At 46.9% G+C, this 14,846-nt stretch overlaps 1 protein-coding gene and 1 long non-coding RNA gene across 10 annotated transcripts in view; one reads left to right on the top strand and one right to left on the bottom strand.

The window, feature by feature from the left end:
• Window positions 1-10: 10 nt before the first annotated feature.
• On the bottom strand, window positions 11-10,379 carry LOC140504121 (uncharacterized). The gene is made up of 2 exons (XR_011966970.1): window positions 6,620-10,379; window positions 11-6,328 (listed from the first exon to the last, which is right to left on the bottom strand). It is a non-coding gene; the product is annotated as an uncharacterized lncRNA (long non-coding RNA).
• A 300-nt stretch (window positions 10,380-10,679) lies between these two features.
• CHD5 (chromodomain helicase DNA binding protein 5) overlaps window positions 10,680-14,846 on the top strand; it is a 146,577-nt gene continuing 142,410 nt past the window's right edge. For all 9 annotated transcript variants that reach the window (XM_072608706.1, XM_072608709.1, XM_072608708.1 and 6 more), the window contains exon 1: window positions 10,680-10,899. In XM_072608706.1, coding sequence (XP_072464807.1) covers window positions 10,812-10,899 — 88 coding nt within the window. In that variant the 5' untranslated portion in view covers window positions 10,680-10,811. The remainder of the gene's footprint in view (window positions 10,900-14,846) is intronic.

Genomic DNA, 14,846 nt, shown 5'->3' with positions numbered 1-14,846 from the left:
TGCTTCTGCTTGGGGATTTCAGTCTGGAATGTAACAGTGCCAAATTGGAACTGAAAAAAAAAGTTATTTTAAGGGACCTGATGCAAATTCTGGCTGCTTTTAGCAGGTCGACAAGGGCCTTCTGCTTAGAAGAAGGCAGTTAGCCCTTCCACTTAGTGACTTTGGAGGAAAGTATTCCCTCAATTACTAAGTCTTGTCTGTCTCTTTCCTCAAGGAAATTGATACACAATTGATACAAATCTGGGGGCTCTTAGTTCATTAAAACAACAACTGATTTCCCTTTGAAGCCCTTTAAATCAGATTGGAAACTGTTACTTGAATAAAAGTGCTTACAAAAAATTTCTTGGGGCATTTGGCTGAATTCCCTGTTTTTGATGAAAAATTAGACCTGGACAGGAAGCTGCTTTGAATAGCCCTTTTCCTATCCAAAGTAAAAGACAGTCCATTATCTTGAATGACAATCTGTCCTGCAGAATTGGGCATGGGGTGTGACAAAAGTATGGTTTAAATGGAGTAAGTCTGTACAAGGATATATTAGTCAATAGCCATTGTTGGAAAAAATCCTTATTTTTGCTGTGCAGCTGCAGACGGTGGCCTCCAGCAGGGGGAGCCAGAGATAAGGAACAGGCCTGTTTACCAAGTTTTAAATGGTGGTCTACACTGGGTACTATTGGTCAAAAAGAAAGACTCCATGTCGATAGAAAATGGGAAGCTAAGAAATGTTATCAGGAAGTGATTCCTACCAGGCTGATTCTATAAAAAAAAAATTGCCTGACAGAAATAACCCTGCAAGTTGGCAAACTTGAGGTAATAGAATAAAGCCTATGTTCCTGAAGAGATATAGCCTGTCTCTGTTTAGGCTTTCAGTTTGCTACGTAAAAATTAGAAATTAAAGTTCTAATGGCATTGCAATGAGACTTTGAAGGGCTACTTTGAGATTGAAGATTTAAGAAGCATTTTCCAAGTATTTGGGGGAACAGTTCTGGAGCTGTCTCCTGTTTGCAATTAAGGTGCTTGCAACATTCCCAATGCCTGCAACCAGTTTCTCTGGCTCAAGTTCACCTCTGGTTGGAGGTGGTAGGCCAATGGCCAGGAATCAGCTTAGACTGGCTCTAGAATAGACCCACCTGGGAGCTGTTCAACTTTAGCTCTTGTGGGCTGAGGTAATCATGTGAGAGCTCGGTATTTGAACTTGAGGAAAATGCCCAGACAAATCCCATCGCTATGTAAATGTCCCTTGAAGAAGAGTTGTTTCCGTAGCCTTCCTCTTACCCTTAATAGAAAGATTTTTCCATCTTAAGGAGTCATGGGTCATTCTTTAGAGGGGCAAAATGATTTTATGTGGTTTTGCATTAAATGTTAGAATTGATATGAGAATATAGTCTGTTCCAGTGACCACCTGTCTACTTAAAGAAAGCACTGTCTGCAGATATTTCTAGTGGGGTTGTAAAAACATTCTGGCTTGAAAATTGGCAACCAAAAATTTTTTTTATTAAACTCACCCCAGATTTTTAAACTTGTATAAGACTTAAGTTCATTGATTTTTTTTAAACATGCTTTTTGAGCTCTTGTAATGAGGCGTTTGATCATATTTTATATTAAAGTGGCTAATGTGGCTATGGTTCTTGTGCAAGGACTATTTTTTCAGACTTGACATTTTTTTTGCCTTTTTTTTTTTTTTGCATTACAGTCATTTCTCAGTATAATCAGAACCCAATTCTATCTTAGAATTTGTGCATTACTCCATACTGGCATCTGGAGTTAGAGTTCCTGGGATTCAGATCCTCATTCTGCTGTTTACTGCTTACGTGGCTTTGGGCAAGACATTTAACCTCTCTGTGGCCTCAGAGGTCATCTCTTCCCATCCCTTCCTTTTAAAGATGAGGAAACTGAGAGCCCGAGAAGTCGTGATCTGCCTAAGGTTACACAGCCAGTAAGAAGCAAATCTGAGTCCAGAGCAATCCTCCCCTAACTACTAAGTGGGAGAGTTGGGTTTGGGACCTCGGAGGTGCCTTCAGTTCTAAACCTCTGACTCTAGCCTCTGCTGAGGAGGGGAGTGTTTCATCCTGATCAGGACTAGTCATTGCAATTCATCTTGAATTTAGCTGCCTTTTCTGGTGTCATTTAAACTTCCTTTGATGCCTTTGGCTTCCCTCCCAGTCATTCACCCCAGGAGTCCCCTCTCCTATTGAACCCTCTCATATAGCAATGTTGAAGCAGACACAGTGACTTGCATCAGCTTTCTACTGGGTGGAGGGAAGGGGCTGACATCATCAATTCTTCAGTGCAGAGATGGCTTTGATTTTTGCAATTAGTTTGCCTTTAGTATTTTGTAAGTCATTGCCGATGTTCTCTTGTTTCTGCTTATCTTTATTCATAACAAGTCTTCCCATGTTTTTAATTCCTTGGGTGGGTAATTTCTTACAGCACTGTAATGCTCCATTGTGTCATATGACAGCTTGTCCAGTTCCTCAGTTGATGGGCACCCGCTCTTGTTTTAGAGTCTTTGCTACAGCAGAAATGATAGCTAAGAATAATTTGGTGCCTGTGGGACTCTTTCCCTTTGGCTCTGATTCTTGGGCATATGCCCAGTAGCAAGATCACTAGGTCAGTGGGTAGGGATAGTTTAGTGACTTTCCTTAACTGATTATTTATTGGTCTCTACAACAGCAGAAATTCAATCCCCAGGAGTTATCCAAATATTTCCTATTCAAGTGAGTATGCGATAACTTATGTCTGTTCTGAAAGTGATGTTTGTCTGTTATGATTCAGTGCCTGCCATGTGTTGGACCCTTTTTCACAGTTGTAAGCCTGGTGCCAATAGTGCTTTTTGTTTACTTTCTTTTCAGTATCTGGGTTTGCTATATAACCACTTGAACATTGGACTTTCTGGGTCTCCCAGTGGAGAGGCTTGGCTGCTAACACTGATTTGCAGTGTTCTTCATGAGGCCCCACTGCCTATGAGAATCAGAATTTCGATTTTCAGCTGTGCTAAAGCTGAATGTTGGACCACTGAGTTTTTGGAGATGCTGATCTCCCTGCCTGGTTGGCTGATGGATGATCCTGCTTGGTTTGAAATACGCAGGAGCACAGGTTTAGTTTTATGAATCCGTGATGTAAAAATGTTCATTATAGTCAAGAGTTGGCTGTAGAATACTTCACCAGCTCTGGACCTCACAAGCATTGGATATTATTTGAGTTATGATAGTAGTGCTAATACCCCAAAATGCTGACCTCCATCTAAGAATTCTTATAGGTTAATATTTGTTCATTTGGTTTTTCCGCGTTGACACGAAATAACGTGGTGATAATTCTAAAGAAAAAACTTCCACATATCAAAACATCCTCCCATGTCGTAGAATTTACCAAGATCCCTTTCAAAGCTAGAAGTTATTCTTAATGCCCATTACTGGGATTATTAGCTATGTAAGAAGGATGATCGGGGATTGCTTTACCCAGAGTTATACCTCCCAGAGACCTCAATACAGACTTGTGCTTATTTGTTGAATCAGTGAACAAAGTGGAAAAAAAAAGTGGTAAGCAAAAATACCTATTTGCAAAATCTGAAAAGGTCAGATTTAGAATCATGTTTCATGTTGCCTTGTGAGTTTTGGTGGCCTTAGTGGGTCATTTTGAGTCAAAGCCACTGGGATTTTGGGCCACATTGGGAAGTAGAATACCTCAGATGACCAGGGGTGGGGGGTGTGGGGGAGACAGTCCTAGTCTATTTTCTGCTTTGGTCAGGTCACATCTAGAGTATTCAGTTCTGGGCCTCGTATTTTATTAAAGATGTTTGCAAACTTGAGGACACATAGAGCAGGGTGATGACGATAGCACAGGACTTTGGAACACTTAAAGGAATTTGGACTGTTTAGCTTGGAGAAGAAGTCTTTGAAGGCCCATTAGGTGGAAGAGGGTCCTGGGAGGAGCCCTACCTCCCCACATCAGGAAGTTGTAGCAAGGAGATTTAAGGTTGATGTAAGGGAATTGTCACCTTGTTCTTCCTTCCATCCTGAGGTCTCTTCTAGCTTGATGTGTGATTTTGTGGAGTTTTCTCTCCTTTGGTTTTTTTTTTTTTTTTACTGAAAGTGTGAGATAGTAGAGAATTGTCACCCTGGCCCACTTGTTCAGTTAAAAAACTCTTGGAATTTTGGCTTATTTCAGTGACCACAAAAGGAACTCTTACCTAATAACACTTGTTCTAAACCCTGATGGCTACACAAAGGAAAATCTATCCCATCCTCTCCCTTAACTTGTTTCTCAGTGGCATAGTTGGGGGGTTCAGGGCCACCCTATACAACTAGGAGATGGAGCACAAAGCTAGGAATGGGGAAACTTCCTTTGTGACTCTCAGGTATTCTGCCTAAATAACTTATGCCTCAGTTTCCTTATCTGTCAAATGGAAGTGATATCTGCCTTATCAATCCCCACAGAAATTGTGAGGACCAAATGAGGGCATATTTGCTATTATTCAGTTAAATAATTCGGCGAAATAAGCATGTGCCAGGCACTGTGCTTAATGCTTTACCAATATTATCTCATTTTTTATCCTCACAACAGTACTGCAAGACAGATGATGTTATTTATTCCCTTTTACAGTTGAGAAAATGGAGGCATATGGAGGTGAAGTGACTTGCCCAAGGTCACACGGCTAGGAAGTACCTGAGGCTGGATATTATCAAAAAGAGAGTCTTAGGATCTGGGTTCACATCTAGGTTTGGCCATTTTCCTCCATGACTTTGATAACTATCTTCTCGGGGCCTTATTTCCTTCATGTTTAAAATGAAATGTGTGCGGAGAGGGTGCGGACAATCCTGTAAAGTCTACTCCAGCTCCAGATCTCTGATCCTGTGTGTGCCAACCTCTGGAAGAGACCTTAACTATCTTCCCGTCTCTCCCATCTGACAGAAGGGAACTGGAGGTTGAAGCCCACGGTTCTGTAGCTGATTAGTGGCAGCCATAGACTTAGAAGGCGGGGAGTGTCATTCCATAGCCCCATACAATCAGTATTTTCTGCTGTTCCAGTAGGCTTGGAAATTGGCCTGCGCTGAGGCCCTCCCAGCTGTGCTAACTGCCCCCACCTGGGGCCTTGGCTGTAGAAGAGACATTGCTGTGCCTAACCAGTATTCTCACATTGAAGACGCTAAATGGAAGAGGAGGCTTTGGTTTTTAGATCTTAGACTTGTGGGCAGTGATTATTTCATTGTCCTTGATGGGCCTCAATCCATAGAGCGTCAAGATGATTGACTGAGGAAGTTCTATGTGGACATTAGGGCTAGCCCAGGAATGTGGGATTTGTATCCCAGAGATGCGATGTGAGGAGAAAGCCTTTAGTTATCCAATGAGAATTTTTAAAAAGTAAACATTTTTCTACATTGCTGCTACTTCCCTACCCTGACAAAAATAACTCTCCTTTGTAATGATGAACTGTGCTTAAAACAGACACTGCACGTTGGCTGGATCTGATAACACCTGCCTCATCCTGCCCCTCTAGTCTCCCATCTCTGCTGAGAGGATCCATCCTCATTTCCTTCTTTCAAGTCCTACCTTTCCTGATTCCCCTTACTACCAGTGCCTTCCCCATTCAACTGTGAGCTCTTCACAAGTGGGGACTGTTTCTCTATTTCTTTGTTTTCTCTAATGCTTGCTTAACACAGCTCCTGGCACATCGTTAACACTTAATAAATGCTCATTGACTTGTTGACTTGCTCTTGAGTCATGACTGTTCATTGCATCGATCAGTTTCTGTATCCTTTGATTTCCTTTACATTAACGTGATCATTGTATCATCTCTTAGTCCTTATTCTTTACTCCTTAGTCATTTCATGCAAGTCTTCTCAATTTTCTTTGAATTTGAATTCTTCGTATTTGTCATGTCAGAATGTTGGTTTTTTTCCCCCAGTCATTCCTCAGTTAATGGACTCTCCAAAAAGCATTTAGCAGACACATACTACATGCAAAATGCTGTTCTAGGCATTGAGGGTAGAGAAACGAAATGAAAAATTTCCTTGCTCTTTAAAAAAAAATTTTATGAGTGAACTCATGGAAAGAAGAGGCAGTGGGTAGAGAGCTACCTCAAGTCTTACCTCTGACCTAGCTGTGTGACCCTTGAGAAAGCACTTGAGTCAATCAGCCATTTATTAATCACCTACTATGTGGCAGGTACTAAGCAAAGTGCAGAGGGTACAAACAAATGCAGAAGCAAGTTGGGAAAACAGATAAGGTGAATAACTATGCCATCTCTACCCTCAAGCAGCTTACCATTTAATTGGGAAGACAACATGCAAACAATGTCCATATAGACCCCTCCTCTGCTAGTTTTGCAGCTCTGTTGAAAAAAGGAATTCAATTTAGCCTAGGATGACCTATTTCTGATGCTTGGAAGCCTCAGCAATCCTTTGTGATCACTTCCTCTGTTTGTAAACCATCTCTTTAGTGATACATTTTAGAACTGAACAGGAATTGAAGTCAACTCCTGGGCCTAGAGCTCCATTTCCCCCCCTTTTTTTAAGGTCAGAACATTTGCCCCCTTTTCCCCTTCTGCTATGCTCCACAGTCCAAGCCTCTCATTTTAAAGATGAAGAAACTAAAACTTAGAAAAATTAAGTATATAACTTACGGTCATGTAGCTAGTCAGAACCAGAGCTGGGATATGGGAGGGGAGCCCTAGTTCTTGACTCCAGCTCTAATGTCCTAGCCACTTCACCAGGATGGTCCGTAAGCTCCTGGAGGGCAGGAACCGGAGAATGAGTTTTCATTTTCTCTCTTCCCAGCTGCTAGTACACACTTGATGTTTAATCGGTGTTTGTTGACTTCAATTGCTATGGTAATTTTGATAAAGGTTCATGATAGCTTGTATGGAAATCAGGATATTATGTGAAGGCAGTCAGTTTCCAAGTCTTGATTATATCACAAGAGCATCATCTGCCCCTTCTCTCCACTCACACAGCTTCTGTTCAGGTCCCCATTACATTCTTTCTGGACTATTGTAATAATCTCCTTTTTTCTTTCTTTCTTTTTTTTTTTTTTTATGAGGCAGTAGGGGGTAAGTGACTTGCCCGGGGTCACACAGCTTTTTAAGAATCTGAGGTTAGATTTGAACCTCCTGACTCCAGGGTGCTCTTTACACTATTCACTTAGCTGCCCTCTTAATTGGTCCCTGTGTTTCCCTTTTTTCCTTCTGTGGTGCATCCTCCATATAGCTGCCAAATTGATATTTATAAAGCATAAAGATCAACGAAATCACATTTCTTTTTATCAAAAATCTTTAGTGGCTCCGTATTTGGCTCTGCAATAGAATAGAATTCTCAGCCTGGCCATTTTAAGGCCCTTCACTCCCACTCTGCTCCTATCTAGGTGACTTGCTAGCATCTCCCTTATACAACATTCCCCTTCCCACTTTGACAGTTTTGTCCAGGCCCCACTACAGTTCATCAGTGTACTTGCTATTGATGTTCTCCCTAGTTCCCTTCAAAGCTCAGTTCAAATGTCACCTTTTACATCAGACCTGCCTTTTTCATGGAGTTATATTGGTACAGTAGGGAAAAAACCCTGGCTTTGGAATCAGAGGCTATGAGTTCAAAACTTCCCTTTGACACCCTTGTGTCTTGGACAACTCACTTGTCCTAAGCCTTAGCTTCTTCCTTCTTAGTAAAAGGAGGGAGATGGTCCATGAGGTCCTTTGTAGATCTATGATTGTGCTCCAAATTGTCCTTTTCCCTCCTCCCCTTGAAATGACTTGCCTTTACTTATAAATGTAAATTCTTGAGGACAGGAACTCTTTTGTTTTTGTCTTAGTATGTCCAGCACCTGTATGCAGTAAGTGCTTAATAACTGTCTCTCGAATTAAACTGCTACCCAGGCTTGTGAAGGTAGGTATTGAATGTCAGTAGTGAATGAGACAAGAAACCTCAGAAAAGCAGTTTCCCCAGAGTGGGACATGGCACCTCCAGTTCCTTTCAGTTCACCTTACGTTAGTTATTAAATATTGATTATATGCAGATTAGTATGCTAGATTGATGCCAGAGCAGATGCAAAGTTTAGACAAGACAGAGTCCCCTCATGGGATTTGCCAATACCCAAAGACAGATGGTACTATTGTGTTTGGGGTGGGTGTTATTTAGAGATTGAGTCCAGGGGGAAGAGTGTGTATTCCTGGTGGTGATGAGAAGCCCTGAGTACATTTGCTGGATAAAGTGTTATTTGGGGGGGTTGGTGGTGACTGTTCATGGTGAATCACTCAGGAGGAGGCTTCCCCCTCCCCTAGACGTAAGGCAAGAAAGTGGGACTTGGAAATAGACATTAATGATACCTTGCTGGGGGAAAAAAGTGTGAATCCATGATGTTCGGTCCCCCTTGGCTAGGTGCTCAGTGGAAGCAAATGGATGGAATGTTTTCCTCCTAGGAACCTTAAATAAGGAGTCAATTGGTTTGTTTCCTAGAAAACCCCAGAGACCGGCCCCTTCTTGGCTCTTTTCAGTCAGCTATTCACTCCAGTGACTTAAGTATCTCCATCTGCAGCACGATTTTAAAAAAGGTGGGCCTGGAGTAACCGGAGATGGCCAGCTGCACTGTGGTCCAAGCAGAGGCTGGCCATCAAGCAGGCTTCGTCTTCCCCACGCCGCACTGCTTGTGTGAGCAATAAGGACCTTTTATCTGTGGCCGGCTGGCAATTAATTTGGCCGTGGTACGGGAAGGATGAAGGTCTGCCGGATTTCTTTACCTCCCTGGTGAGTTCCGCGCCCTCAAGCCACCACCTGACTCGTTGTCAAACATTTAATGGCAGACAGAACCCTCAATTTTCTTGCCAAGAAAGGTCAGCTGGAGTCAGCGCTCCCCCTGCTACAGGGGTGGCAGTTTCTAAATCCTCCCCTTCCCAAATCCCGGGAGGAACTCTGGTGAGATTCTCTAACCCCAATTTAAAGTGATCTGGGGGGCGGGGTGAAATCTTGCGCCAGATAGGTTAAGTGCCCCGCTGGCCACAGAGTAAGCACTCAGACCTTTGATTGATTGATCCTGGAAGGTAAACATTTGCTTTCCCCTGTGGGTGGGTGGTATCAGGATGCTGTTGGCTTGCTCTGTGCTCCTTGTGGAAATGCTATCCAAGGTGCTTGTACTGAACCCTCTGGGAGTGCGGGTCAGGACACAGGACTATCCTTTAAATTCTGCCCTCTCCAGAAGGGCCCGAGGTCCGCGCTTCTGCCCAGCCCAGCTCGGGGGTGCTTTGTAAGTTGGAAGTCTTGCTCCAGGCACATGGCTTCCGAAACTCTGCTCGCAAATCAGAGCAGCTCCAAGTCTTCGCAGGGAGCTCTCTCTTCATTATCAGGGCTCGCTTGTGACAGCTTTTGCTTTTTTTTTCCTTCCCAGCTCCAGAGTGAGAATTTGGCTGCCTCTTAGCCTTTCTTAATCGCTCGTGGCTGGTTGCTGGAGCTCTTCCCCTCTGGTTTTCCCCGACACGGCATCTAGATGAAAGCCAAGGGGTAGATGTCCAAACAATTTGGGCCTGAGTTTAAAATACAGGTCGTCTGTCTCCCAAGGGGATTACTGAAAAGAGCCTACCTTAAAGCAAGAGTAGGTAAAAGCGGCAATGGAATGCAGCTAGGGAAGGAGGGTTAAGGACTGGAAGGGAACTTGGGGACTCTGGCCTGCACGGCTGAGGAGGGAGCAGCCAGTTCAGCAGCCCCCTGGTTGGGCCATGATGTTCTCACTGGAAGGTACAGGAGCAGCTATTTCCTTTCTGCCCCAGCAGGTCCAGAGAGGCAGGTGCGCTGAGAAGCACTGGTGCCAGTGTCCAGGGTGTATATTTAGAGATGTGTGTGGGGGACGGGACTGGGCTTTGGGGGGACCGGGGAGGAGAGTTCTACATACTGTGGGAGGAAAGCAGAGAAGAGTCGGTCATATTCCAACGAGGCTTATTTCCAGGTTATTCTCACCTAGAGCTCGTGGGACCTGCCCCCTACATCTCCTGTTCTTCTTGGGGTGCGGTCTGGTGCATCCTGCTCCCGTAGGCCTCCACCCCCACTGCGCGAGGTCACCCCACCCAGACTACACTACGAAGGAGGAGAGAAGTCTAGAGAGTAGTTCCCGGCCAGGGCCCCTTGAGTTCCTTGCCCCTGCCTCACTGTCACTCCCTCCTTCGTTTCCCTCTCGGTGGCCTTAGAGGGGCGCTCAGCCGTCTGGCTGGTGTCTCCCCAAGCTTCTGAGGCCACGACGGGGACTGCACGCTGGGCCTCGAGATGCCCCTCCACCCAGTCCCGGGCTTCAACAGTTTTCTTGGACCTGATCCCCTCTGTCTCCCCCGCGGCGTCCCGGGCCTGCTCCAGACTAGTCCCCCCAAGTTGGTCCCGGGTGCGAACTCCTAGCGCTGCCTGAACGATGGGATGCGGTTGCCACGGCAACCAGACTGGACGTCACAATCCGGGCATGTGTGCCCCCACCCCCCCCCTACCCCGCCCCCCCGCCGTGCCGCCGGCGCTGCCGCCGCCGCCGCCGCCTCCCTCCCTCTGCCGGCGGGCGGCTGCGGGACTCAGGCTGGGCTGCGGGGCGCGGGTGGGCGGAGCGCTCCGGAGTGGCCGAGCCAAGGCGCTCCAGGGGCTTTTCGGGGAGCGTAGCTACGCGGGCGGGAGAAGGAGGGGGTCGGGGTCCAGGGCTGAGATTTGGGGGGGCGGGGGGGGGTACGAGTAGCCGCCATCTTCTCGCCAAGCCGGCCTCGCCCGCCGCACCCGCAGCTCCAGCAGCGCACGGGTTAAGCCTGGCACCGCGCCCCGCGGGGGGGGGCTCCCATCTCCCCTCCCCTCCCCCCCGTGCCGGGCATGCGGGGCCCGCTGGGCACAGAGGAGGAGCCGCCGCAGCTGCCCGAGGAGGAGGAAGAGGAGATGGAGAACGACGAGGACATGTCAGGTGAGCAGGGAGAGCCCGAGGTGCCCGGGTGCCAGGCACAAGGATGGTGAGAGGGAGGAGGAGGACGCTGGGCACGGGCCCTAGGGCAGAGACAGCGCTCGAGACCCGCTCGAGGGAGGAGGGAGAAGAGGAAGGGTAGCTGCACGGGCTGGGCAGGGCAGGAGAGGGATCTGCGCCAGGTTGTCACTGAGGGAGTGGGGTGTTGCAGAGGGATAGAGCCACGGCCGGGGAGGGGGGCAAAACGGGGAGCGCTCTAGGCTAGGAGCACTGTGTACTGGGGAGGCTGCGTGCGCCTAGGGCAGCGGGGGTGGGGGGAGTGATCGCGTCGAGCTGAGCGCTTGGGCTGGAGGCTGGGCACAAGGAAAGTATGGGGGTGGGGGGGCGTGGGCAGCGCCCTAGTTGCCCTCTGTGCAGGAAGGGACTGGGCCACCTTTTCCAGGTCTCTTTGATAGTAGAGCAAAGGAATTGGGCTGAGAGAGAGGGGTGGGAAGCGCAACCGGGGTCAGCCCTGTTGCCCTTGAGTATTATGTGTGTTGTGTGTGCGCGTGCGGTGTATGTGTGTGTTTGTGGGGAGTTGGGGGTGGGGGGACGACCATCGGGACGCACCTTGGGCACTAGCACGGGAAGCTTTGGCCTCTGGTTGTCTCTATCAACAGGAAAGGGTCCCAGGCCTTGGGCCACCTCCCGAGTTTTGTCCCCGGGGATGGGGGTGGGGGACTCCCTCCAGGGGAAGAGTAGATATCAGAGAGAGATCTTGGAATGGGCAAGTGGTGGGGCTCCGTGAGGGTTTGTGGGCAAGGCTTGGCTGGCCCGGGTTGTTGTCTAGCCAAGTGCCTAAGGAACTAGCTGGCATAGGCTTGGCCCTTTTCTGGCGCTAATGGCCGTGGTTCTGTCCGATTTTGCCAAAGGCTGGCTGAGGGACAGGTGGGTGCCTGGTGTCTACCCGGAGGATGCCTCAGCAGCTCAGGGAGTGGTAGTGATGGGGCAACGGGACGAAGGAGTCCCTGCCAAAGCTTGAGATACTCCCATCGGTGGTCTCCAGAGCTCATTCTGTGCCTTTCCAAAGCCCGAGTTCAGACAGTTGCTTCCTTTTTGACAATCTGACTCGATGCGAGTTGAGTCTGGGGGAAACGCCTCCTCTCTCCCGGTGACGAATCCATTTGGAGGTTGGGGGACTGTCCCCCTCCCCATTCCCTCATCTAGTCCCACAACTCATCATTCCTCCCTTTCTCTTTCTCCCATTGACTTCAAGGATACGCAGAACAAACGGCAGGTCTCTGCATCCAGGTAGCTACCTGAGGACCCCAAGTGCCTCCTTTTGCCGTGGATGGGAAGGGAGAGAAGAGGCCCATACTTCCTCCCCTCAAGGGACTTTCAGAGTCCAGGGTTCTCCTCCCCTCCCACCATTTCTGCCCAGACTTATTTCCCTCCTCCACCCTTGGGAGGTTGGAGCCTCAGGCTGGAGAAGGAGTCTTCCTGGATCTCACTTGCAAAAGTTGGGATATCTTCTTGTTTGGGAAGTTAACCCTTCCTTGTTGAGCTCTGCTGTCTGTTTCCCTTCCCAGCCTGCCTCTCTTTCCCTCAAATAGAAATTAAGTTTACCGACTGCTTATTGGCTTCCAACCACCCCACCCTTGGGAATTTAGGGTTGTTTTAAAATAAGCTTTGTGTTGGAAGAAACAGGATCTGCTGCTGCTGCTGGTGGCTTGGTTCAAACGATTTTGGTTTGCCAGAGGTGACAAACCCCCTCTTCAGTTTACCCAGCATCCAGTGGGGTTAGAGCTCCCATTAGAGCCAAGTCCATCACCCACTTGTGGCTGAGCTTCTTCTATTTATCCGCATCCTTTCTCCTTTCCTCCTGTGTTGATTCACCCACCTTCAGGCATTCCTCTTGAATTCTTCCTCCTCCCCCCAGCCTTCTTCTCTAGTCCATTAATGGTTTCTAGTCTTGCTGTCTTGGGTCAAACAATGTCTAATCCCTCATGTACATAACAACTCCTCAAATAACCAGCTGAAGACAGGTATCTTTTCCCTCCTAACTCTTTTTTCCTCTGGCCTAAAACAAACTCCGGCTCCTAGATATAACAGGATTTCAAAGCTTTTTGTCATCCTACACAAAGCCTTTCCTCATCTTCCCTTCAAAATTTATTGCCACCCCTTCAAAAATTATGCATTTATTTGTTTTTATATAATATTTATTATATACTATATGTATATACTTATACAAATGATGCTTATTATATACATGGTGTCTCCCTGATGGAATATGAGGTACTTGAGGGCAAGGACTGGTTTGTTTTAGTATTTGTGTTATCAGCGCATAGCTCAGTGCCTATATGCAGTAGGTGCTTAATAAATGCTTGGTGATTGATCATTTGGTCCTGGTCAGTCGCTTCTATTTGCTAACTTCCTAAAATGTGGCACCTACAACTGAACAAACTGCAGAGGGCGGAGGGTAGAATGGGATTCTCATCTCCTTATTCTTGAAAGCCATCTCTCGATGCACACCTTTCCATTAAGATTGAACACCTAGCACCTTTTGAGGATACAATGACTCCAAACATCTATCTTCCTCTAGACTCACTATCTTTCTCTAGGATGGAGAGGTTGTGCTATAAAGGAAAGAGTGACATGTTTGGAGTCAAAGGTCCCAGGTTCAAATCTCAGTTCCGCTATTTATTCTTTGAGTGACCCTGAGTTAGCACCAACCTCTCTGGACTTGTTTGTGCATCTGCAAAATGAGAGGATTGGGCTGGATGGGCCACATGACAGCTTCCCCCTGAACTTTGACTTCATAATCTGTTGCTTCACCCTTTCCATTTCATCCCATATGACTCCAGATCCCTTACTTTAAGTTCCAGTCAAGCTGGAAATCTCTTTTTGTCTCTCCTGCCCTCCCTCATCTTGGAGCTTTTCATGCCTAGAGTGAATTCCTTCCCCCAGCAAACCTATTCTGTTGAAATAGCCCTCCCTCCCTCTGACGTTCATCTCCTCCCTTACCTTTGCAGGTAACAATGATCTCAAACTGAGAGGCAGCATTGTAGAATGGACAAAGCAATGGATTTGGAGGCAAGACCTGGGTTTGAATCCTGGTCCTACTGCTCCTTACTTTTGTAACTTTGGACATATAACTTAATCTTTCTTAGACTTGAATTCCCTCTCTGTAAACTGAAGGTGGGGTGGGTGGGAGGAGGGATGGGTTGGACTAGGTCCCTTTCAGGTCTAAATCTGTGATCTCTCATAAGACAGAGACCATGTTATAATGCATCTGGTCCAACTCTTTCATTTGACACATGATGCCCGGGCAGGGTTAAGTGACTTGTCCTGGGTCACGCATAGCAAGCATCATAGGAATCCAGGTCTTCTACCTCTGTTGGTGTTCTTTCCCTTTGCCACAGTGATAGCCTTAGAGTCAGGAAGACCTGCTTCCTACGTATACTGATTGTGTGACCTTAAACATATCACTTAATCTCTTAGGACCTCAGAGATGATAAGACTACAGAAAAACTGCCAACCTGTATTGGTGGAGGGACTGTCCATACTAGGCTGAAATCTTAGATCTGGCCCCAAATGAAAAGCTCTCCTTTGCTCTCATCTCAGGCTATGAATGTATCATAATTACTGGTGCACCCATGCTTCCCCATCCCCCACATGAGATGGACTGGTTCTTGAGGGGAAGGTTTCCTTCATCTCCATTTCCTCAGTGCCCAGTATAGGGCTTCATACCTGGTGGATCATTAATAAAAATGTTCAAGATGATTGACTGATGTGGAAGGAGCCACAGCCTTGGAGTTGGTAGACCTGGACCAGCTCCTCAGTCCTACTTGGATGATGTCCACTTGTCTCAGCATCAGGTTCCTCATTTGTCAAATGAGATCACTTCCAAGGATCCTTTTGCATTGCAGACCTAGCTTCTAGTCCCAGTTCTGTCCATGACTGGCTGTGTG

The sequence above is a fragment of the Notamacropus eugenii genome, chromosome 5, assembly GCF_028372415.1.
Source record: "Notamacropus eugenii isolate mMacEug1 chromosome 5, mMacEug1.pri_v2, whole genome shotgun sequence".
In the NCBI taxonomy this organism is placed as follows: Eukaryota; Metazoa; Chordata; class Mammalia; order Diprotodontia; family Macropodidae; genus Notamacropus; species Notamacropus eugenii.
The sequence above is the reverse complement of the archived record's forward strand: the minus strand, read 5'-3'. Positions and strand labels throughout refer to the sequence as shown.